Here is a 23,603-nt window from a genome sequence, read left to right as displayed (position 1 = left end):
ATGCGCGGAATGTTTCGCAGAGGATGCTGAGCGGCGCCGCCCACCTGGAACAGCAGCGACAGTGAAGTAAAAACCAAACGAACCAACAGTGGAGCTAGAGTCAGCTGGTTGGCTCTGTGTATGCTCTGGGTGCATCCACGGTTTAAATTTAACTTCTGTTTGCGGTTGCCAAAACGCCGGATATCAGCAAATCTGAAACACAAATCAGGTGAATAAATGTCCTACCGCCAGCGTTACCCGGTTTTGTTCACGCTATCGTGTTTGTGTCACTCCGTGTTACTTTATAGTTGTCCAGTCAAAAAGAAACACGTGCATTGTGTTTCTAATCTAATCTCTCCTGGATTATTTTCAAGCTATTCCTATTCAGATGCATGAGCGGGGCTTTTTTTTTTCATGTTTAGAGGGTTTAAAACGCAGAATTGTAATCCTTTTATTGATTCGGTTTTGAAGATTCCGTGCTAAATACTGCTTAAAGATTTTAAACTAGCAACATCACAACAGCTCATGCTACAGCAGGCATGCTAGCACCTATTAACAACCTAGCCGTGTGAACGCTAGTTCGTGTGAGTTTTCATGAGACTGCATTGCTAAAACAATGGACGATTCTGGCATCAAGAAGCAGAACTGGGACGTGAAGGAAACGGAGTTGTTTCTGGAAATTCTCAAGGAGCTGGACATGAAGAAGTGCTTAGACGGAAGGAAAGTGAGGAATAACAAACTGTTCAAAGTGGCACACAGGAGAATGACAGCGGCTGGTTATCACAGATCCGTGGACCAATTAAAGTTTCGCTGGAAACTTCTCAAAAGCGCATACTACAAGTGCAAGCGAGAGCCCGACTCCCCGGCCCCAACTAAAATACAGGGCTGGTGGCGCTATGAAAAGACGATGGTCGCTATTATGGAGTCCAGACACCCTCTGGTGGGACCCGGGGTTAACTCTGACAGAAACGACGAGGTGACAGAAGAGTCAGATGGCGAAGCATCAGTACTACACTGGCCGCAGCCCTGCCCGGACAATACCACCCAGAACCTGGATTTAATTGTAGGGGTGATAACCGTGGAGGCGGTGTCGTATGTAATTTACGATGACGTAGGAGGGCCATTGTAGGTATTAAAATAACTGAAATATGGCGCCTGGGAAGACGGGGATTAATTCCTTGGAAATTCAAAATTTCGGAAAGTAAATGTGTCGAATATTCTAATTTAAAGATATAAACTTATACAACTTTCAAAAGGGAAGACGTTCAAATATTCTGGCAGTATAAAGCCCTAAATTTAGAAGGAGAGAACCGGGATACAGTAATGTGCAAAAGTCTTGAGTCACTTCTCATTCAGTTATTTTGCTAGGAAAATGTGAAATGGGTGTGATGAATTATTGAGAAATCAAAGCATGCATGAAAATACAGAATATAAGGCAAAAACAGTTTGTACAACTCTAACAAGCTTGAAAGTCAATATTTGCTTTGATTGCCTTTTGACTTCTTTGTCTTCAAGAATAGATCTCCAGGCGTCTTGAAGGAAATTTTTGCTGCTTTTTGCCTCAGTTAAGATGATCCCACACTGCTTCAGTAATGTTGAAGTTCTGGGGAGATCAGTCCATGGCTGATCACGCCCCATTGTCTTTTTTTTATTTATTTATTTATTTTTTTATGTTCCATTGTCCAGTTATGCTTTTACTGCATTGGCCATGTGTCTGGGCTTTTGACCTGTTGAAAAATGATGCCGTTGCCAGTCAGGTTTTTTGATAGTATTGCATGGTGGATCAAAATCTGATGGTATTATGGCAGTTTTGGCAAGATCAAAAACGCCACTGGCTGAAATGCAGCCCTAAACCATGACAGAACCTCCACATGTTTTACCGATAGCTGTAGACACTAACTCTTGTACCTCTTTCCTGACCTCCTCTGGACATCATTTGAACCAAAAATTTCACATTTAGATTCATCAGTTCATAAGACCCGAGCGTCTGATTTTCAACCTAGTTCTTGTTTAATTTGCATACCTCAGCCTCCTGATTTCCCTTCCTTAACAATGGCAAACCGTCTTCCACAGAGACAATTTCTGATGAAACCGAAGAGCCCAAAGCATCACACATGCAGGGTGGAAGCAAAAGATAAAGTATTGATGGGTGACTCAAGATGTTTGCACATTACTGTAGATTCAAATATTAAAGTGTCAAATTTAAAATGGGAAGAAAAAGATTTACAAAAAATCAAAAACAGATGCACTCCAATATTGAACTTGTATGTTTGTTATGAAAAAATCAGACTACAACTAAATTTGCAAGAAAACACACCCTTTCTCTGGCTCCATAATTAAACTTAAAATGGCCCAAATATGCCATAATAGTCAGTAGATCATGCTACATGATGTCATAGTCTGCTTGTTTTTTAATACATCTGGATTACAGTATACACTGATATTAGGTGTAGCTCACTTTTTTAAATTTAAATACAGTATACCTGTCTGGCAATCAGTTCTATATTCATTAAGACTGTAATGTCAGAGTGACTCTCTCAGTTACTGAAATAAGGTGTTTCTAATATTCTGTCAGGTAAGTAACGGTCTCGAATCATTTTCCAAACAAAACATAGGAAAAGCTTTCAGTATCAACATAGTCAAATTTACATTTTTACATATTGGACAAAAATACACTGCTTCCTATTAAAGTGTTTCCATTACAAGGGTAATTCAGATTCCTGAATTAGTAGGTATGATGTTGTGTAGAAACATGTACAACACTAATAACAACACTATAATATCGATCAACAAAAACGCAACAATTTTAATTCTATATTAATCCAGGTGTACCCCAACAAACACTTAAATTATTGTCTCTGCAACATGTGTCCAAACACCACTGTTATTTTTTCCACTGCATCTTTAGTGGGGTTTATTCATATTTTCATGTGCGCTTCTATTGACTGTCTTTGTTTAATTGGGAGACTGGCAGTTGAGTGTGAGTCACGTGTTTCTAGGTTCAGTCAAACCAACAATATTCAGTTGCTCATTGACCACATACAGTGATACAGGCTGCAGTCCAAACACGAGAGAAATCGGATGTGCACACTGACTGGTTTCTGTACTTAAGCCTTTTTTTGTCCTGCAAACCCAGAACTGGGTAAAGGATGCCGTTTCATAATGACCTATGACAGGGAAACCAGGCTGTGGCAGCATTTTACTGGAGGAGGGAGGGGAATCTGATTACTGACCACCTGTCAACTAGGATTTATCATATATGTGTGAGTTTGTTTTGTTTTTTTGCTTTAACCTGATTTCTCATAGTAATCGGGTTTCTCATATGCATGGACACAAAGATCTGAACACAAATTGATTGTCTTTGGAGTGGTGACGTTTTTAGTGTTGATTCTTGTCTGGATTCATTCCCTGAGTTTATTTATTTTTGGTCTGTAAAATGTACACAGTTTAATATCTTCAAACAACAACGTGTGAAACCCTTGTTACAGTGGAAAATGCGTCATCATGGTGATTTTTAATCACTGGCATCATGTTATCTCGATGTTCCTGCTGTAACCTGCTGCCTGCTTTGGTTTCAGATCAAAATGGACCCTGAGATGGACTCTCAGCTTAAGATTGGCTTTATCGGTGCAGGGAACATGGCGTTTGGCATCGCCAAAGGCATCTTATCCGGTGAGTGTAGAGAGAACTGAAGAAGTGAGGAGGACTGGAATGAAGGACACATTAGTATTTAATAAATGTTCTCTTTGTAGGAAATGTCCTTCCTGCAAACGTCAAAGTTAGTGCACCATCCTCAAGGAATCTGGGACGCTTTCAGGTATTGTGGAGGTTTTTTTCCATCTTGTTTATTGTTCTATCATTTAAGTTCTCAGTGTGAATCATTTTGCATTGAAGTAAGCAGTTATGGTGAAGATCAGTTTACAGTTCAGTCTAAAACTAGTGAAGCAGCCAGTTATTTTTAAGCAGCGTAAGTATTTGTAACATTTTTACCTTTTCGTAGACATGGTCCCTATTCTGGGAATCAGGTTTACTAACAACTGAATTTTTTAACTCTGAGATGAGGAAAATTCTGGCTTTTCTGTTCCAGAAAGACGGTTAACTTAAACTTTGAGTCAGTCAATCGGTAAACTCTGTGAACTTAACCTGCTCTGAGTTTCTTTCGCTTCCCTCTTGCTGCACCTAAAACGACTGACTGACATCCACGTTCATTTCTTCATTCATAAAGTCACCATCAGAGGACATACTGGAGTAAATGAAACTGCAAAAGTTTGTTTTAAAAATGCTAAAATCCCAGTTAGATGATGTGGGTTTTTTGTAATTAACATGAGCACTTTTACGATCATTCATTCGTCTATATTTAGGGATGGAAATGGCGATTACATCATTGATCTATGACCTGGTCAGAATATAAAATCTGTGCTCCCCATCTTTCTAACGCTAATACTTTGTATAATAATGCAGGTGTCAGGCTGTCAGTTAGGTTCCTGTACCGCTAACATTTACTGTAGCAATCTGTTTCAATCAAACGTATATAAAACTGATCAATGATCAATCATTTGTCCTTATTAAAAAAAAAATGTCTGCCACAGCTGGGATGTTGGGGATGATGTGACTGTGAACCTGACATGACTTTAAGGCCAAACTGCAGACAGTCTGTTTTCTAAGCAGTTCATGTTAAAATGTGGTCACAGGTTGAAATTCAGTCATTAAATGATGCCTCCATGTTTTGAAAGGTACAATGTCTGAAATTCAGAATCTGAACTCGATGTATTTTCTACTGAAAATCACCTTAAATGGTCTCATTGGGTCAGCCTGAACCAGATCCACATAAAGGTTTCTTGTCAAAGGTTATTTTAAGGATCATTAAAGCGCGTCCTGACCAGAGTCCATTTATCAGTCTCAGTGTTAATGAAGTCAGAGATCATTTTTTAAGTCAGTTCCTAGATTACGGCCATCGTCTTTCGGCTTGCATCAATAGATCAGTGCATCAAAGTTTAGTTTAGATTTTAAAAAACAAGGAAGCGTTGGATTTCTCAAGCCCGGTGTGAAACCACTGGGTTTTATGAAGGGGTATTACAATTTTTCACAAGCCCCAAATGTTTGTTTTTTTTTTTCTTTTCAGTTGTCACTAAAGCTGACATGGGAGGTCTTCTGGCTGTCACAGCTAATCATAAGTGTGGAAAGCTGACAAACAGAAAGTAAAGTCATATCTTAGCAACACTGTGACCAATAGAAATAAAAACCTTATTGCATCTGGCCACTACAGGGCACCGCAATAAACAATACTGCATTTTCTCTTAACCCCTTGTTATTTTTGTCACTTAAGTTAACTTTGTGTGTGTTTTTACACGAACATTTAATGATTTGAATGTTATATGAATTTGCTCTTTGGAGAGGTGGTTTTTGCATTTATATATTCTTATACTGCTTGGAAATGAAATGTATACCACTTTAGATTTGGGGCCTAACCTTTCTGTCTATGACAGCTGTGGTTATTAAGCTTCAGTCTGCTGAATCTTTCCCCAAAAATGAGTCAGCAAACTGTGTTGTTGGGTTTAATCACTCGTCAGACCACTTTAGTGTTTTGTTTTTCTGTTTTCTTTTCTTTTTCCCAAAAGCATATTTTTATGGTGACTGATGAGTGTTTTACACTTTTCTCACCTGAGAATGAAAAATAATTTTCTATAACTTTTTGCAACTTTGTACTGTTCGTTGAGAGAAACAAAGTTGCTGAATAGATAATTGGATTATATCCAATAGATTTATTTTTTTTTAAAGTTGACCCAGTAAATGATTAATTGACCATTTAAAGTTTACTCCTCTCCTCTAAACTCTTAAACAGCACTTTGCATGGCATTAAACACTGGTTTGCTAATATCACTGAAACAACACTGAGTCTGTTATCATGGCAGAGTTTTAGAAAGCAACATGAACTGTAATCATGTCATAAGCAAATAATTGTAATACTGGAGGACATCTTCCAAGTCCTAGAAATGTAAATGCTTCTGCAAAAATTAACAATATAAAGGAATTGTGTGCCATCAGCATGATTTGATCTTGTGTCCGAGCTAGTGCTTCGGCTAAGTAATATTACACCGGCTTGCTTTTAGGAGCTGGGCATTGCTGTAACTCACTCCAACATAGAGGTGGTTTGTGGGTCTGATGTGGTCTTTGTCGCAGTCAAACCTCACCTGGTTCCGCTAGTTCTCAAGGAGGTCACACAACACGTCACTGGCAGACACATGATTGTATCTGTTGCAGCAGGAGTAACACTAGCAACGTTAGAGGAGGTGAGTGCCACATAGTTTCTGGTGTCTTTTAAGGGACAGATTACCACTGAATCAGATTTGTGTTCTTCTTTTGGCTTGTAGTGTGTTTATGTCTGTACTGTCATGGTGTGAACGAGTTTTTGAGATGGCTGCAGAGATGTCTCTCTTCTCTTGTGTATAAGTTGCTCAAAGCTCCCCAATTTGTATATTTTTATTAACTCTGTAGCAGTGTCTCTTTATGGAAATCACGAACCATTATTTCAAATACCACAGATCTCTCTGAGCAGTTTCATGTTCAAGTTTTTCAAGTATTTTTTGTATACCACCTCCATCTACCAATAGAAGAGTGCAGCTAGCGAACATCAGAGTAGAGTCGCCTGTCTTCATGGGCAGAGGCACAAATAAAGGTTCCAAATAAAGGTATAGTTGTATGGAAAGAAAATAGTTCCTACCTGAAACTAATACTACACACACAAATTATATATACAGTGCTCACATGTATCAGATCATCACCCAGTTACATCTTTATGCCACAGCTGAGCTGCCCTAAATTAGCAGTCTATGTAATTACAACATCATTTGGTTCTCTAATGCTTAATCCACCAGTGTGCACAAACTCATTAATAAAGGGGATATTTTAATGCTAAAATATGATTCTTGTTCTTATGTTTTATGAAAAAGCACATTTTTCTTTATTTTAATATGCCAAATTATAATTGTTTACTTGCATGTTACATTTTATTAATTGCTGATTTTTTTTTTTTTTTTTAATTCTTTTTATTTAATTGTACTTATGTGCATGCACAGATTTCATTTTAGGGTGAGCTGTAACTTTCAATGCTGATCTATCTATATTTGTCCTCTTTTAACTTCAAGCTCCTTCCTGAGAACTCTGTTGCCATCCGGCTGATGCCAAATCTACCGTGTTTAGTTCAGGAAGGTGCTCTCCTGTTTGCTCGAGGATCACACGCAAAACAGGAGGACGGCGCACTACTTCGCTCCTTGTTGCATCGCTGTGGTTTGGTGGAGGAGGGACCTGAAGCCTGGATTGACATCCATACTGGGCTGAGCGGGAGCGGAGTAGCCTTTGTGAGTGTCCTAGATTTTATTTCTTTTGGTTGGTTTATTTGTTTTATCTGAAGTCTTTTGCCGCTTTTCCATTAGTACCTACTCGGATCGACTGGTTTTCCATTGCAGCAGAGTACAACCCAATGTGTGTGGTTGTTGTTATAGCAATGTGTCCGAGCATGACATGACGTAATTAGTATGCAACTCGAACACTACAAAAAAGGTGGAAGTTCAGGCAAGAATATACGTGCTGCTCGCTCTGTGGCTTTTCGTCAGACTTGGGGAACATGGCATTGCTTTTGGTAGCCATTTAACCCGTTGCTGGGTTTCAAAAATGGTGGTTTTGATTTTCATGAACGAGATGCTCTCATAACACATCAAATGACACTCCTAACCGGCCAATCACTGGCATGCAGTCTGGTGACGTCTTGGTGCCTGTTAGGATCGCTTGGAACCCTGGTACCAGGTACTGGGACCTAATTGAAAACCGTGGTGAAAATAGGTACTAATGGAAAAGCGGCTTTTGTAACTTCTTGTTTACAATTGTAACATGAATTTCTCAGACCATACACATTGCTTTGAAGATGACGGTTGCTTATATATTCCAGGCTCCAGTTGCCTAGGTGTCCTTCTAATCTATTTACACCCAGGTCATGTGTCAATCAGTGGTATTCTTCACTGTCACTGGTAGTACCTGCCTGGAAGTTGAGCTTCCTGTGAGCACAGTTGAGCTCAGAGGTTTACCTGAGCTCACCATGGTCATGAATGTCATGTCAATTTTGGGCTTTTTATGATTTCTTTTAACTGTTCTTTTTCCAGAGTCTTTAATGACTTACTGACACAGAGTTCATGTTTTATTCTGATCAGTGAGCTTCTTCTCTGCAGGTGTATCTTTTTGCTGAAGCTCTGGCAGAAGGAGCTGTTAAAATGGGCATGCCAAGCGCTCTAGCCCACAGCATTGCCTCTCAGACTGTTCTGGTCAGTTTAACACTTTGCTCACTTCTGTTTTACAACAGTTCACTTCAGAGCTCTGACTCCTGCGTGTCCAAATATAATATTTGAAAGCTGCTATTTGCTGCAGGGTGCTGGGAGGTTGTTACGTGATTCCGGGAAGCATCCAGCTCAACTTCGCTCAGAAGTCTGCACGCCAGGTGGAACAACCATATATGGGCTTCACACACTGGAACAAGGCGGTGTGAGGGCGTCAACCATGAGTGCTGTGGAGTCCGCCACAGAGAGAGCCAGGGAACTCGGCCGAAAGTCAACAGCAGGGAGCAGAAAGTGATGGACAAATTTGCCTTTAAGAACTACTCATTAGACTTTTAACTTGATAAATACCCAACATGGAAACCTGAACTCCTTTTTTTTTTTTCTTCTTCTCATCACACTCAAAAAAAAAACCAAGTTGTCCCTTTTTTAAATCACATTTTCTCATCTTCTTTCAGTCTCTGTAAGCTAAAAGTCAACATTGGCTTAATCTTAAAATTGATTCTGACAGTTTAATATTAGACCATGACTTCTGTTTTTACATGCACTCAAATAACCCTGTCTTATTGGATTTGGATGCAAGTAAGGTACAACCCAAATTTGATTGTACCAGTATTTGTTGATATATATTCTAATAACGAAATGCTGAATAAATCCAACTTGTCACATTTACTAAAAGTCACGTGAGACTCGAAGGCTGAAGGAGAGGCTAAACGAGTAGAAAAAAAGCTGTTATGCAGACCATATTGTTCATCATCACTACAGAAGCCCCTGTTATGAACATCTTCATTGCTGTACTGCCTTACTGCTCTTGATTGGATTGTAATGTAGAGTCAGTGGATCATTTTAATCTTTTAAATTATTATTATTGTATTTAATATTTGTTTGGATAAAGCATACGTCTAAATTTTAGGATAAGAGTAATCACATTTGTGTGGCTCCAGTACAATGATAGTGTCCCAAGTATAGCTACTGTATGGTTGTGTATAACATGGTGTATGGGAAAAAAAAATGGTTCTAATTTAAAAATAAGTATCAGTTTTCATAAAGTGTCATGTTATCAGGTTCTGTTCCTTATTTTTCTGTTAGTTTTGGAGTCTTGAAACCAGCTATTAGCTGACAGCTCAGACTTAATTTCTGACCTTCAATACAAAAGATAACAAGCCACTGCAACAATGAGTCAGTAAGCCTAGAAAGAAACATTAATAGGCAGCCATATGGATAAATCATTTAAGATAAATTCGATAAATTCTTGTTTTAATTTGTTTTGGGAAATTATACACTGAATATTGTTAGATCTGAAGTCAGTGGTCAGCCAAGAATCTGACTGACAATGTATTACCCTTTGACTGTGGCCTGATCCACAAAGCATGTGCTGTGGGTGTAGAAGAGGGTGGACAATTTGCTGCGTCTTAGGCCACATGGAGCCCCTTCTCCATTAGCAAGGTCTCAACTTGGACCTGAGGCCCACCTCTTCCTGCTCCAGGAGAGGTGGGCCTCAGTTGGGAATTCCTCTGAAAAAGCTTGAGTTTGCATTTAGGGAGGAAAGGTCTGGTCTCTTTATAGACTGCAGCCCAGACCTGTGTACACATTAAAAAAATGAATGAATGGGTGTGTGTGGATTGATGGACAAAGTCATGAGTTCACTGATAACAAAAGGCACCACAAAACTAATTGTAATCTTGAAAAATAAATTTCCAGACAAGTCCATTTAGTACCTTTTCTGGCCCTGAATAACATTACATAGTTCATCTGCCAGTGCGTCATATGAGTCAAAATTCAAGACTGTTCACTTGAACTGGCTGAACAATAGAAATAAAAAGTTCAGAGGATTTGAAATCTAGGTCAAAGAGAATGAAACATTGTTTTTTTTGTCACTGATTTGTCTATAACAGCAGATGTAAATAATTTAGAGACTTACAATAATAACTGAGTGAAGGTATCATAAACAGTAAAGCCTGTCATACTAAGACAGCGGTTGGAAATTATGAGGTGTAGCTTTAAACTGAGTTGTGACCTAATTTGGTGAGATGCAAATACTCCAGTGTCACATTTATTCCAATTTTAATATATCAAAACGACATGACATTCAACACAGAGCATGAGGCAACATTAATGATTCATACCTTCCCTCCCCCACCCGCTAAGATCACACAATCACCGCTGTTCCTTGCTTCCTCTCCGCTTCTTCCTCCTTCCCGCTGTCATTCACCACCGGAGAAACACGTTTTATCCGCTGGCCCGGCCTCACACCGACAAGACAAAAAAACCCCCACAATAGTAAGTAAGCTCAACGCCGACCGACAGCCAGGTTTCAGTGTGGTTGTTAGTGGTGGGAATCTTTAAAATACATTTTGGGTAAACTGATGGATATTCAGTGGTTAACAGAGCAGGCGCTTGGCTGGGATTAGCCGTGGCTAGCAAGCTGCTAGCTGAATGAGCAGCGTGCTAGTGCTAACACTGTCGGAGCGGCAGTCACTCTTGCCGGATACCGGCTTCAGTGGCTGCTTGTGCTGGTTAGGTTTTTACGGCATTGTCAGTATTAAAAAGAAGCTCTTTAGGGCCACGTTTTAAAACAAGTAGACTTATTCCGGTGCAAATGAAATGGCTACTGCAGAATTCTAGCTAGGACCGAATTAAAGAAGATGAAAGGTTAGCAGGGCGCGCACCTTTGGAAGTTGACAGCGCTCCTGATGCTGTCTTTTGTTGTTTAGCATTTGGCATGACAGGGTTTTCTACATGACGTTACACAAGTATCTTTAAGTGGAAGTGCTGCCTTGAATCCTGGAACATGGTCACTGATGAGCTTCTATACAGATCAGGACAGGAGAGGTGAATTCTTGTTGTTCTAAATCACGTATATATTCTTTGTCAGCCACCCTCTTTAAATGTTATCAAGGAGGGACTGATGAATTAAATTATTTGTGAATGAAATTGCACCAACTATATACATGCAAGGATACTCTACATCAAAGGAGAACAAAGCATATTCTATATAATGCCACAGGGTGTCTGGGGTGATTTCATTTTTCTCCAAATTCTAAAGTCACAGGGATATCAACTGAATGTTGTGAGCCAGCCAAAACCGACAATCAAACTGTCTTAAGTATACGTCAGCCTATATCTAAATATATCTATATCTAAATCAACCATTGCATAGAATTCTTCTTTTTTCTTTTCCAAAAACTGCTTGAAGCCATGACATGTTCCAAAATTGCCATGTAGTTTATTTTGAGCTGATCCAGCACCCAGTGCACCACCCTGCTGCCAGAAATACTCACCAGAGCTGCAGCTCGAAATAGCTCCCAAGAAATTAAGTATTAACTTTTGTTAATAAAACTAAGCTAAATTAAAAACGGCAGTTTCCTACTGTATGAAATATTTTTGGGGTGCCTTCAGAAGAGTATGTTTAGTTTTGTGTGTGTATATATATATATATATATATATATATACATACATACATACATACATACATACACACACACACACACACACACACACACACACACACACACACACACACACACACACACACACACACACCAACAGTGCTATCCTCTTAACTTCAGTGACAGGCAACCATACTGGCTGCTAGTGGAGCTCCTCAATACAGGATACACTCTCCCTGAAAATGCACAGAAATTGAAACGGATAAATGAACCTCCCCTCCTACCGCAGCTGAGCCTAGTCAGCAGTTCTTTAAGAAGATGGATAAAATCTGTTTTCCACATCGTATCTAATTTGTTTGATCTGTTAATTAGATTGAGTATTGAAAGGTGTGATGTGCTTTAACAGCAAATGTCTACTTTTGATGATGTAGAGGAAAATAAACTGCTCCCAACTGAAGGGGGGTTGGGTCCAAGTTTTGTTTCATGTTCTAGGATTAAATTGGATTTCAGTGAAAGCATTTTTCCCATTCAGCATCATCCAAGGCTAAAAGTGGAGCCATTTAAAGACTGCGGAAAGGTTGACTTTCATGTTGAATATCTGATCTAGATAAATTTTTTAATGTATAGCTTGTCTTCTCCCATCTTGCCTTCAGAATTTCACATGTGAGTATTCCTTGTAACGCTGTCACATACCTTGCATTGAGCACAGACAGTACAAAAGATGGATGTAGCTTCCTGGTTTGAAAAAGTTAAGCCGATGTGGAAGTGCCTTAAACCGGTTTTTAGTCTGAAAGCCTAAAGATGGCTATAACTATGCCTTCAATGAGTGTTCCTGTCCTTTAGTCTATGAGGAAAAAAGCCTTTCTGTTTTGACCTCTGTAAACACTTTGCTAGTTCTTTGTTATGTTACTCCTTTAAGATCATACTCAATAAAATCTTAAACCTACCACATGTCAAATAGGAGGCTTATCAGTGGTATTTTCTGCTTGTTCATTGGCTAACGGCTTGTCAATCACAAGTCGGGAGCCAATGACCAAGCAGTTTCACATTCAGACATACCCTTTCAAGTCACATCCAGTTTCTTGCAACCAAAATGGAAATGGTAGAAACGTTTGGCTTCAAAACAGGAGTGCAGAAAACAATGGGTCACATCATGGTAGTTATGTCCGTCTTTTGTACTGTTTCCACCCTCCTTAAATGTTGTATCCCTTGTATTGTCTGATTCATTTTGCAAGGTGGTGATTGATAAATTTCTTTTCAATGGCTTGCGGTTAACTGGATGAAAAGAACGTGTTGAGCATTTGACTTTGATACTAGGTTGAGCTCAACACCTTTACTGAAGAAGGTGAGTTAACAGATTGACTAAGATCTCCTCATAAACATCAAGCAGGAAATGACTTCCCAAACCAGTACCCAAAGTTGTTATAGCTTTGTATTAGTTTGGATCATTTTAACTAAGCTCTGTATGAACAATAGGGAATGCATTTGCTGTATTGTAGTATATTACTAAAACTTAAAGATGCATGATTTAGTGCATGTCTGAATTGTAATACCTACTGTATTATTATTTTAATTTTATTTATTTATTTTGCATGCGCATGCATTGCATTGGTCCACTAATGTTTTTCTTTTACTCAATGACCCCTTTTCTTCCTGTGATTGCTATCATGTCATTGTGTATGTTCAGTGTTGCAAAGCTGTTTAAGGTTTGTAAAGTACATAATGGAAGCTGTAAACAAAGGAGTGCATTATAAGGTCAGTTTAATGTGTATCCTTTGCATAAATATTTAGTCATAAATGGTGCTAATAATATAAAAGCTATGGCATATGCTGGATATCTTACTAGCTCTGATAATACAGTGTCCTCCGTGAAAGACATGATTGATAAATCAGATTCTAGAAAACTCATAAAAAATTAGATTCGATTGATCTGGGTTAGGACTAGAGATGGATCGATCCGATATTACGTATCGGTCCGATACTGACGTAAATTACTGGATCGGATATCGGAGAGAAATAAAAAAATGTAATCCGATCCATTAAATATCAAAAAAGCACCTCACGAAACTTGCGACACTAACTCGGCTCATAACCGTAGCACGTCGGAGCAGTGTGCTCACGTGATAGAGCGGCTGTGTGTATTTGGAGCCTCGCTACCAAACCAGCATTTCATCTCCGAGGAAGTGATCCCAGAGAGAAGTAAAACAAGTGTGTAAGTTCATCTCTGAATGTTTGTAAAGCATTCCCACGTTAAGCTTAACAACCGATATATGGAGCGACTGCCTCTTCTCTCTCCCTCCCTCTCCTGCTGCTACTTCAATCATGAAACTGCTTAATGATCAGCTGATCAGCTTTTCTGTCGCGAGTCCATCTCTCTCGTTTGTTTTTGGCCCACTTCGCACCAGAAAGAGGAAACCAGCGCCTGAATAACAGCAGCACGTTTAAGCTTGATAAACTGTTGTTAGAATTTATTTAATATTACTTTGTACACCAGGATCTTTTTCTAAGTAGCTGAGTGCTGCTAACTGTGCAGGGGCGGATCTAGCAAAGTTTAGCCAGGGGGGCGGATAGGGCATGAACAGGGAAAAGGGGGCACAAAGACACTTTTCTTTCTTATTCTCATTTAAAATGTCTAGATTTTAATAAATAATTATCTGAATCTTACACCCAAAGTTTTAATCTTATATAAAATATATAGAAGTCCATTACTGTATATAGTAACTATTAAGTCTAATATGCCCTAGTAAGCTATAGTACTTTTTCCTTTGGGAAGGCTGTGCAGTCTGCAATTCTGTTGAAGAAAGATGTTGAATCTATGTAATTGTTCTTGAAAAATAATTTATTTCTGTGCATTTTTTTTCACACTGCATGAAATTAAAGTTGATTACGTCGATTAAGCATCATGAGGTGGAGGGTGGGGGGTGGTTCCCTTTTTTTTTTTTTTTTTTTTTTTTTTTGCTGGGAGTTTGCAACCCTATTAGTTAGGTTGCTTAATATTTCTGCTAAGTATTCTTTAAAATACTAGAATAGGGAGGATGGTGTAGGTTTAAGTTTATTAGATTGATCAGTGTTGCTGAACTATGAAATCTTTTGGGTGCAGTGTATTTTTTACATACAGGTATAACAGAATAGCTTTAGTGTTGTTGTTTATTTAAACTTCAGTATGAATTTATGCAAAATGCAGCAAGATATTAAAAAAACAGTTTTATCTATTAAAAAACACACTATATCGGAATCATATCGGTATCGGCAGATATCCAAATTTATGATATCGTATCGGACATAAAAAAGTGGTATCGTGCCATCTCTAGTTAGAACTGGGCGATATGTTAAAATTATTGTTTCTCAACATCAGTCAGACAGGCATGCATTGCCTGTGTATTAATGGGGTAAGGCACCTCTGTATGAACAGTATCTCATATCTACTAATTCTGTGAATTAATAGTTTATAATCATAACCACATGGAAAGGATTGGGGGTTTTTTTTTACATAGAAATTCTCACAATTATTTAAAGTCTTTGTGGATTAACTTGCTTTATTGGGGCAAAGCTTAATTTAGACTTCTGGATTGAGCATATGTAGAGGCTACGATGTATCTTGTCAGAAGTGAAGCTTATCCATTGTGATTGACAAGCCAGTAAGCATTCTGTTTCACAGTCTGAAAATATGGTGAAAAACTTAGCTCGAGACTCCATAACAGGACTTCACTAAACCAACAGGTGATGACATAGCAACCAAGAGCATCATTTATTGAGGTTTGGCCACTATGAGCACTAACGTCTGAGTCACACAAACCTACAGACCAGTCAGTCCTGGCAACCGCCAGATGCTAAGGAAAAATGTGTATTCCATAGCAAGTTGGCTAAAACCGTCTCGTAATTGCTTTGATCATTAGCATTTTGAAATGATGGACTTGTCTCCAAATACTGTCCTGCTCCTTTCTCTGCTGTGGCGAAAGTGTGAAAAGTGCAGTGCTGAATTCTCAAGGTGACAGACTTTGTCCAGTCACCTAACTTCAGTCTACACCATCTGCTTGCATGCTGCATGTTTTTCTCTGCTACCGATTTGTAGAATTTGTTTTGTAGTGTATTGCCATAAATGTGCATCTCTGTAACAAAGCAAAAGTTCAATAATTCATCAGCAGCACTGTGTAAAATAGATCGACCCCTTTGTGTCTTTAAACCTCCGTGCCTCTCTCTCACTAACCCAAAAGCCTGTGCCTGTTATTCTCTTTCCTTTGTCTCCGCAACGGCGCAAAGATGTCTAAGAAGAACACCCAGAGCTCTGTAGATGATCAGTCAGAGCATGGTCAGCCTCCCAGCCACTATCAGGTGGATCAGTCCACAAAGACCATGCTGGGTTGTAGAAAGAAGGCCGAGCCAGGCCAGAGAAATGGAGAGACCGCGTCGTCGTCTCCGGAGAGCGGCAGCATAAACGGAGAAGGAAAGCGTAGTGGCAAAAGCCGTCGCCGCAGAAAACGTTTGTCTAATCCTGAGAGCCGCCCAGAAGAAAAAGTCGACAAGCACAAGAGCGAGGAGAAAAACAAACAAAGCAGTCAGCCGTCTGATCACCTCTCTGGGTTGATTGGTCTGCAGTCTGAGTGCGCGAATGTGTGGTTTGAACGGAGCGTCTACGAGAGAGCAGAGAGCCTCTACCAGTGCTGGCTGGCAAGCTCTTCTAATGGGACCACCCAGTCGAACCGATCACCTCCATCCTCTGGGAAACAATTGAACTCTTCATCCACTGCAGCTCCACCTTCTGCTGGCCCATCATGCAACCATGGTGACCAAGTGGCCTGCCACCATGTTGTACAAACAGTGTGGGTAAACAAGACGACATTTGACCAAGCAGAACGCCGCTTTGTTGAGGGGTCGATGCAGCCATCAGTTCCAAACTCTCTGGACCTTCAAGCTCCATCCAGTCGCTCCACTGCATCCAGAACACCTGATGAAGGATATCAGTCTCTAGCCCCAACTCCTGCAACCCCTGTCATCCAAGCAGCCATCACACCAACCGTACGGCAATCAGTTAACGGACTGCCCCGCATCCCAGTGGAGCTGCTCAGAGACGTGTGGCTGGACAAACCACTTTATGACCGTGCTGAGGCAGCCTTTTACCAAAACCTGTATGGTAACAATTCCACCAAACGGTCCAGCTGCACTGCTACTTCCAGATGTAGTGACCACCCTCAAAGCCTTGTAGAAGAGGAAGAGGAGGAGGAAAACGAAGAAACTGTAGCAGAGGAAACACGTGTGGTCCCACAGGGGAAAGCTGAGGTCTTCCATGCTCTGCACCCGATACAAGAGGAAGAGGAGCCGGCTGAGCTCCCGGAGAAGGAAGAAGTAGCAGCTGCAGGAGTTCGCTATTTCCTCCATCCGAACAGTGAGCGGGTGTGGCTGGACAAGTGGCGGTATGATGCTGCTGAGAGCCATTTCCATGGTTGCAGTGGGAATAAAGCTGTGAAGAAGGAGCGCAGGCCAGAAGCAGAAGCCTCATCAGTTGCCTCGGCCGCCCCACTGAGGGACAAGTATGATCAAACCGGGAGAAGGGAACTGCTCCAGATGTTTCAGTTCATCTTTTGTTTTTTGGGTTTTTTGACCATCATATCACCTCCATTCTTTTCCCACATGAATTTGATTTTTCTTTCCTTTAAGCCATTCTTTGTCATTCATCTGTGTTCAATCTTTTCCTTATGCTTTGTGTTTTGACTATCTGACCCATTGTTGTGTTTTACCATCCTCTTTTTTTTGTTATGCATTTGTATAGTTGGATTGGGGTGGCTGTTGGTGGAGAATAGCTGTTTAAAACTAAATTAAAATTAGTCTCTTACAGAATAAAAAGTCAGATTTTGTATTGGTGAAATCTCTGTATGCTGAGTGATTTTTAGTATAAGAATTAGTAATAATTTAGGCTTCATTTCCTTTTTCCCTGACCTTCTGTGTCCTGTTCATACATCCCTGTCTTTTCCTTCCCTGCTTTCTACTTTGTAGAAAAATGAGTGCAGTGGATTTTTTGGCCAAGGAAAAGATCTGGTTTGACAAACCACGCTATGACGAAGCAGAGAGGCGCTTCTACGAGCACATGAATGGCTCACCACAACCTACAAAGGTAACCACGCTGCCTTACAAGTTAAATCTTGTGCTTTAAGCTTTTAATCATCACATCTAATCTGAAATCATTGTACCATATTAATGTGGATTATTTACATCTTAAGTGTCTTTGCGTAGAGATTAGATTCTAACAGTGCATAGATTTTGTTTGTTCTGTTCTGTATTTGATCAAAACTGTATTATTCCACAGGCTGAATTTGAAGTTATATTTTATTGTAATTAAAAATAAATAAAGTAATACGTTAGAATATACCTTCTGTCTAAGGACGAATTTCAGCGTATCTTATTTGAGATTGTAATGTAAGTATATTTACATACAAATACTTAAAGGTAGATACAGGACATTTTTACTGGAAACAGAAAATAATTGTACTTTAAGTAACTTTAAGTACTACACAATTTCCTGGTAGTTTAGGGGGAAAACAAACAATTTTTCGCCATCTTATATCATTAGTATTTTGTACTTTTCAGGGCATTTTGGTATTATGAAGTGGATTAATCTTGCCTTTTTACATTATTATTTTTGTACATCATTATTGAATATTCATTATGTTGATTATTTATTTATTATTGAATTATTTTATTTATTTATTTATTTTTTACTTGCGCTGTACTTAAAATTATTTAGTATAATTATCTTTGTTTCCTGTAAAAACCTGACTTGTTAGCTCCTTATTCTAGTGTACCAACCTTAAATATTTGTATGTAAATATAATTACATTGTAATTTAAATAAATTACGGCCTTGGTCGCAGGCCACATTAAAATGTAAACATCTAAGTAGATCGCCACTGTAACATCTTCTGCTGGTTTTGGATTCTGAAGCCTTAATTTTGGGATTTTGGACACAACCATGTGTTTTGAGCCAGAATAATTAGTTGACTAATTAAAATGATACAAAAGGCACCTGCAGCACAAATCTGCTAGAGGTCTGGTTTGACCAGAGCTGTATAGATGCAGTTTTTTGTTTTTGTTTTTTTTTCCTTTTTGTTTGTTTGTTTTTGGGGGGTGTAAATCAATCTAATATTTTGGAATGAAATGTTCTAATTGTGGAGTCTGTCCTTGCGTCATAAAGTCAGAGATGAATTGACACTGACAGCTGTTCGTTTTCTTGAAGGATGCTGGCGCCAACACCATTCTTCAGGACATTGCCCGGGCCCGGGAGAACATCCAAAAGTCTCTAGCAGGAGTAAGTATCATCGAACACGCTGTATTTCCATTTGATGGATAACATTGATGTGGTATTAAAAGTGCTTAAATTATCCAAGTACATGTATGCATACTAATATAATTTCACCAGTCCCGACCATTTAGATCAGAGCATCCAGCCTTTTAGTTTTGGGGGTAGTGTCTTTCTCTTTTAAGTAAATGGAGATGACAAATTGAAATTGTCTTGGAAATAATTTCAAGTTATTCCAAAATGTAAGCTGTCTAATCTTAGCTTACATATTCACATAATGCCCAGTTCAGACTACTATCAGGCACTGTGATCATCATCTTTTTAAAAAGAAATAATAGTGCAGTCTGACATCGGCATAGCTCAAAAACTAGTTTTAATTTAGAAATAACATAGCTATAGTGCTATCATTTTATGGTGACAGTCTAATACACATAGGACCAGTTGCCCTCCTTTTCTCTGACTTTTCCTAGCTTTCATTTCCTTGACGGAGATGGATTAAACTAACTGATAAGGGAGATTTTGTTTGAGTTGAAGCTCTCTGTTGATCTGAAGGCTCTAAAGTGTAAATGTGGTTTAGTGTAAAAATGTGGTTGTAGTCTTTTATCTCTTCTGTGACCTCCGAGCTCTGTTTATTTCCTGTGGTTGCTCCAGTTGCTTTCTGTTCTGTGCTCCTCATTGCTCTCCTTTTGGCATGAACTTCAATAAATCCTGCTCCTTCCCTTCTCCTCATTTCCTTTCTTCCCTGAAATCTGGCCCCAAGCTGAAGACTACACTGTGTAACAGAGGGTCTGCTCAGCCTCCCATAAGCCAACATTCTCAGCTTGTAAGTGCCTCCAAAGCTTGTGTGTCACTGGAAGCACCTCTGTCAGTGGACTTTGTTGAAAACCACACTTTACTGATCTGAATACCTCAGCTTACAGATGCCTTTTCTGTGCAGTTTCCAATTCAGACACAGTCACCTGCATATTTCTACTGGGGTCTGTAAACTGCTGCATACTTGTGCTGTCACTTTCTGGCTCTAGAGCCTGGCTGTTGAGACTGCAACCTGCTGTTTTCTCACACATGGGTGTTCTGTTTGATGAAACGACTAATATTCCACATCCTCCATCAGATGTTCTCATTAAACTGTATTGATCCCTCTCCGTTTCTGTCTTTGCGGTTCAGAGCACAGGCAGCAGCATCAGCAGCAGCTCGGCTGATCACGGAGAACTCGTTTCCCGCATCAAGAGCCTGGAGCTGGAGAACCAGAGCTTACACAAAGGTGGGTTTGTTTTCAGCTTTGGTGTTAATGCATTTTCCTTCTTTACTTACAGCAGAGCTATTTTGGTGCCCTCAGCTGAAGTTAAGTATTATTAGAACTGCAGCTAATAATGATCAAATGACTTTGACAGGATTTTTTTTTTTAAAAATACATGAAAATGGTGTCATCACACTTTTTTTCCCTAATCAACAAGCTCTCTAACTGCAAATGCAGGCACCAGTCTAGCAGACCTACAGAGCTGGAGACCTTTTGTAAAACAGAGACAAGTGAATGAACAGGATTAACTACTGATTTACATTTGATTGGTTGTAAAGTTAAAGGATTATTCAGTGCTGTTGTCTTAACTCTCACAGTGTTTGATCTGCTAGAATATGCATCACTTCTTTATTCATATTCACATGTTCCTCATTCATGCTAAACGCACTCTTGTATCTCATGTCTCTTTAGTGGTGGAGAACTTGAGGGCAGCACTTTCCAAACTGGAATGTCGGGTTGCAGTTTTGGAGAAGTCTCCTGCAGCCGTCAGCCCAGCTTCTGCTCCTCCAGTCCCTTATACAAACGTGAGTTTTTAAACATTCAACCAGCTTTCACCTTTTAGAATCCAGAGATGTTTCTACTCTTTTAATTTTCTTCAGGGCACCGCTGTCCAGCAGAAGACCAGCACCCCAGCTAAAGAGGAGGAGGAGGAGGATGACGACGATGATATTGATCTGTTTGGTAGTGATGAAGATGAAGAGGCAGACAAACTCAAAGAACAGAGATTGAAAGAGTATGCAGAGAAAAAGGCCAAGAAGCCTGCCATCATCGCCAAGTCCTCCATCTTATTGGATGTCAAACCTGTAAGTCTGCTCTGTCTGAGCCCGGTCATAGGTCAATTATTTAAAAAAGAAAAAAAAGCTCACTGTCTGTTTTTTCTGCTTCTTTTAGTGGGATGATGAAACAGACATGGCGAAGCTTGAGGAGTGTGTGCGCTCAGTACAGGCCGACGGTCTGTTATGGGGGACGTCCAAACTGGTTCCTGTTGGATACGGCATCAAAAAGCTCCAGATTGCGTGTGTGGTGGAGGACGACAAAGTGGGAACAGACATGTTAGAGGAGGAGATCACCAAGTTTGAGGATTATGTAAGTCTTGTTCAATACAATAACAGACTAACTGGGCATCCAGAATTTAATAATCACAATAGCAATCACCCCACTAAAACCCCCAAAATCAAATGATGCTCTAGTGACAGTAGGAAGGAAGAACACTCAAACTGCTGGAAAGACCTAAAGAACCAGGCTCATGGAGGGACAGCCATCTGCTGCTGAAATCCAAATCGCATTAACTTGCAATAGTAAAACGGCTAATAGACAAAGCCACCGTTTCCCCTCTACTCCTCCTTACTCTTTTAATGCTAATTTTAATTACATATATGCATTTTTTTATCATTAAAATGTAGGTAAACATACTCAAACATAGAAATTAAAATAGATTAAAAGCATCAGAGAAGCTGGAGTGAACAGATTAGGTTCAGTGAGGATGGCTCACCTAGGAAAATAAGAGCAGTGTGTCAGAATCATCACATTATCTGCCACAGTCAGCACACTGCTGCCACCTTGAGGCAGAAAGGGACAAAGTGAAGCTGAAAGACTCCATAACACGAGCAGTTGTTCAAGAACAGTTTGAGTCATTTTTTTTCTTCAGGGTGACATCAGGAACAGTATCTCATGCAGTTACTCGCTGTCGTGAATAATCCTGGTACACTTGCATTTTTTTTCTTTATTTTAGGTCCAGAGTGTCGACGTAGCAGCATTCAACAAGATCTGACCCCGTCCTCTTCATGTCTTCATGTCATGCCTTGATTCTCTGCTGATTGTGTCAACGGTTAAAAATAATAATAATAAAATAACCTCTTGCACTGAACCTAATTTCTCTGTTTCTCGTATTTTGATGGAGGTCTCAGAGCAGATGGATTTAAAACTTGCTGCATGGCTGAATGTGGTATTCAGCCATTCCAAGAGGAATGTGAAAAAAGATGTCTGAGGTGAGGGGTATACCACAAAGCAAGCTTATTGGACAGCACTTTTCTTTTTTATCTTTTTAGGTAGGTGTCTGTGTTTTTTAACCTGGCTGGAAGATCCTAGTGATGCATAGTAAAATAATAAAGCAGGTTATGTTGAGGCTTCAAGTTCCACATTTCCACAGACTCTTCACAAAAAATGCATGTTTTATTGGTTTCAAGTTGCAGCTGCAGATACACAATTACAGATAAAAAATGAAAAATTAGAAACTGTTACCTCTCTGTGGGCTGTTGATTAATATTCACTTGCAATTTCACTTAAACAACAAACAAAAAAACAATTTGATTGGAGGATTGTAGGACCACTCCCACAGTCTATCGCCATTTGTCTTCATTTTGTGCACAAGAGAGTCAAATCATGCATTAAAAGCCACACAGACACTAAAGCAGAAAGCCTGGTTTCATCAAACAGCTAATATAAAGAAGACTGGCTGTGTTACAATACAAAAGGTGATAGTAGAGCTACACAGCAGGATAGAGAGGCTTTTTGAAGTTTTCCTCCACCCTGTGCAGGACATGGACCTCTGTGTTACAAACTACAAGCAGTGTGAGTAAGAGAAGCTGGAGGTGTAGTAGTGCTCATTCAGTGTCAGACAGGTGCAAGTCACACTCCAGGAGATCATTCCTCCTGTTTAACCAGTTTACTCACACAGCAAAAAAAAAGCATCTAATTCTGCCATGTTTCCCACTTTTGACAGAAATGTGTTTCCATGGCTAAACTGCTACTCCCAAGCCGCCACCAAGCACAAGTGTCAGATGTAGTGGTGTAAAGTACGCTGCCACTGGTCTCTGGAGCAGTGAAGATGTGTTCTCTGGGGTGAGGAATCAGGCTTCTGTCTGGCAAACCAATGGGCGAGTTTGTCCTGGCAACCACCAAAACCAATGGTAGTTGTCTGACTGCATTGCGCAAAGTGTAAAGTTTCAAAGGTGGCGTGGGATTGTTGTTCAGGAGTTCGGGCTTGGCCCCTTAGTTCCAGTGAAAGGAACTCTTATTTTTCAGCACACCAAGACATTCTGGACAATGTTTAGGGATGGTCCCTTCCTGTTTCAACATGACTGCACTGGTGGACCTGCTTTGTGCACTGGTGTGCACAAAGCAGGTCCATAAAGACATGGACGAGTGTGTTTGGTGTAGAAGAACTTGACTGGCCTGCACAGAGTCCTGACCCTGATAGAACACCTTTGGGATGGATTAGCGCGGACACTGAGCCAGGACTTCTCATCCAACGTCAGATTAACAAGAAAGCTGGGATAGTTTATTTTATATTTAATTTTTTGTTCACTCAAATAGAAGATCTGT

At 39.8% G+C, this 23,603-nt stretch overlaps 2 protein-coding genes across 8 annotated transcripts; both read left to right on the top strand.

The window, feature by feature from the left end:
* Nucleotides 1-59: 59 nt before the first annotated feature.
* Nucleotides 60-10,583, top strand: pycr3 (pyrroline-5-carboxylate reductase 3). Of its 3 annotated transcripts, XM_076875507.1 has the most exons (8): nucleotides 101-208; nucleotides 3,116-3,242; nucleotides 3,558-3,651; nucleotides 3,732-3,796; nucleotides 6,090-6,269; nucleotides 7,125-7,337; nucleotides 8,202-8,294; nucleotides 8,398-10,583. In XM_076875507.1, exons 3-8 carry the CDS (start codon nucleotides 3,564-3,566, stop codon nucleotides 8,599-8,601), a joined length of 843 nt encoding a protein of 280 aa, XP_076731622.1. In that variant the 5' UTR covers nucleotides 101-208; nucleotides 3,116-3,242; nucleotides 3,558-3,563; the 3' UTR covers nucleotides 8,602-10,583. The 3 variants fall into 3 exon arrangements, with proteins under 3 accessions (XP_076731621.1, XP_076731622.1, XP_004567404.2); XM_076875506.1 differs by lacking the exon at nucleotides 3,116-3,242 and having other exon boundaries at nucleotides 60-208; XM_004567347.4 differs by lacking the exons at nucleotides 101-208; nucleotides 3,116-3,242 and adding an exon at nucleotides 245-1,042.
* Nucleotides 10,451-22,146, top strand: eef1db (eukaryotic translation elongation factor 1 delta b (guanine nucleotide exchange protein)). 5 transcript variants are annotated; one of them, XM_076875497.1, is made up of 10 exons: nucleotides 11,868-13,037; nucleotides 15,953-17,220; nucleotides 17,684-17,801; nucleotides 18,920-18,991; nucleotides 19,743-19,805; nucleotides 20,147-20,243; nucleotides 20,691-20,803; nucleotides 20,879-21,082; nucleotides 21,171-21,365; nucleotides 22,012-22,146. In XM_076875497.1, the coding sequence occupies exons 2-10, from the start codon at nucleotides 15,953-15,955 to the stop codon at nucleotides 22,048-22,050; spliced, it is 2,169 nt and encodes a 722-aa protein (XP_076731612.1). In that variant the 5' UTR covers nucleotides 11,868-13,037; the 3' UTR covers nucleotides 22,051-22,146. The 5 variants fall into 5 exon arrangements, with proteins under 5 accessions (XP_004567408.1, XP_076731612.1, XP_076731614.1 ...); XM_004567351.5 differs by lacking the exons at nucleotides 11,868-13,037; nucleotides 15,953-17,220 and adding an exon at nucleotides 10,451-10,583; XM_076875499.1 differs by lacking the exon at nucleotides 19,743-19,805 and having other exon boundaries at nucleotides 11,877-13,037.
* Nucleotides 22,147-23,603: the final 1,457 nt, after the last annotated feature.

Source organism: Maylandia zebra, linkage group LG17 (assembly GCF_041146795.1).
Source record: "Maylandia zebra isolate NMK-2024a linkage group LG17, Mzebra_GT3a, whole genome shotgun sequence".
NCBI classification, from domain to species: Eukaryota; Metazoa; Chordata; class Actinopteri; order Cichliformes; family Cichlidae; genus Maylandia; species Maylandia zebra.
This window is presented reverse-complemented; position numbering and strand designations above follow the sequence as displayed.

Bases quoted from the DNA above. Each gene is read 5' to 3' on its own strand.
- pycr3 (XM_004567347.4), top strand. From the start codon at position 596: ATGGACGATTCTGGCATCAAGAAGCAGAACTGGGACGTGAAGGAAACG. The intron at 3,652-3,731 runs GTGAGTGTAGAG...TTCTCTTTGTAG, and splicing joins CGCCAAAGGCATCTTATCCG to GAAATGTCCTTCCTGCAAAC. The intron at 6,270-7,124 runs GTGAGTGCCACA...TTTAACTTCAAG, and splicing joins CACTAGCAACGTTAGAGGAG to CTCCTTCCTGAGAACTCTGT.
- eef1db (XM_076875497.1), top strand. From the start codon at position 15,953: ATGTCTAAGAAGAACACCCAGAGCTCTGTAGATGATCAGTCAGAGCAT. The intron at 17,221-17,683 runs GTATGATCAAAC...TCTACTTTGTAG, and splicing joins GCCGCCCCACTGAGGGACAA to AAAAATGAGTGCAGTGGATT. The intron at 17,802-18,919 runs GTAACCACGCTG...GTTTTCTTGAAG, and splicing joins GCTCACCACAACCTACAAAG to GATGCTGGCGCCAACACCAT.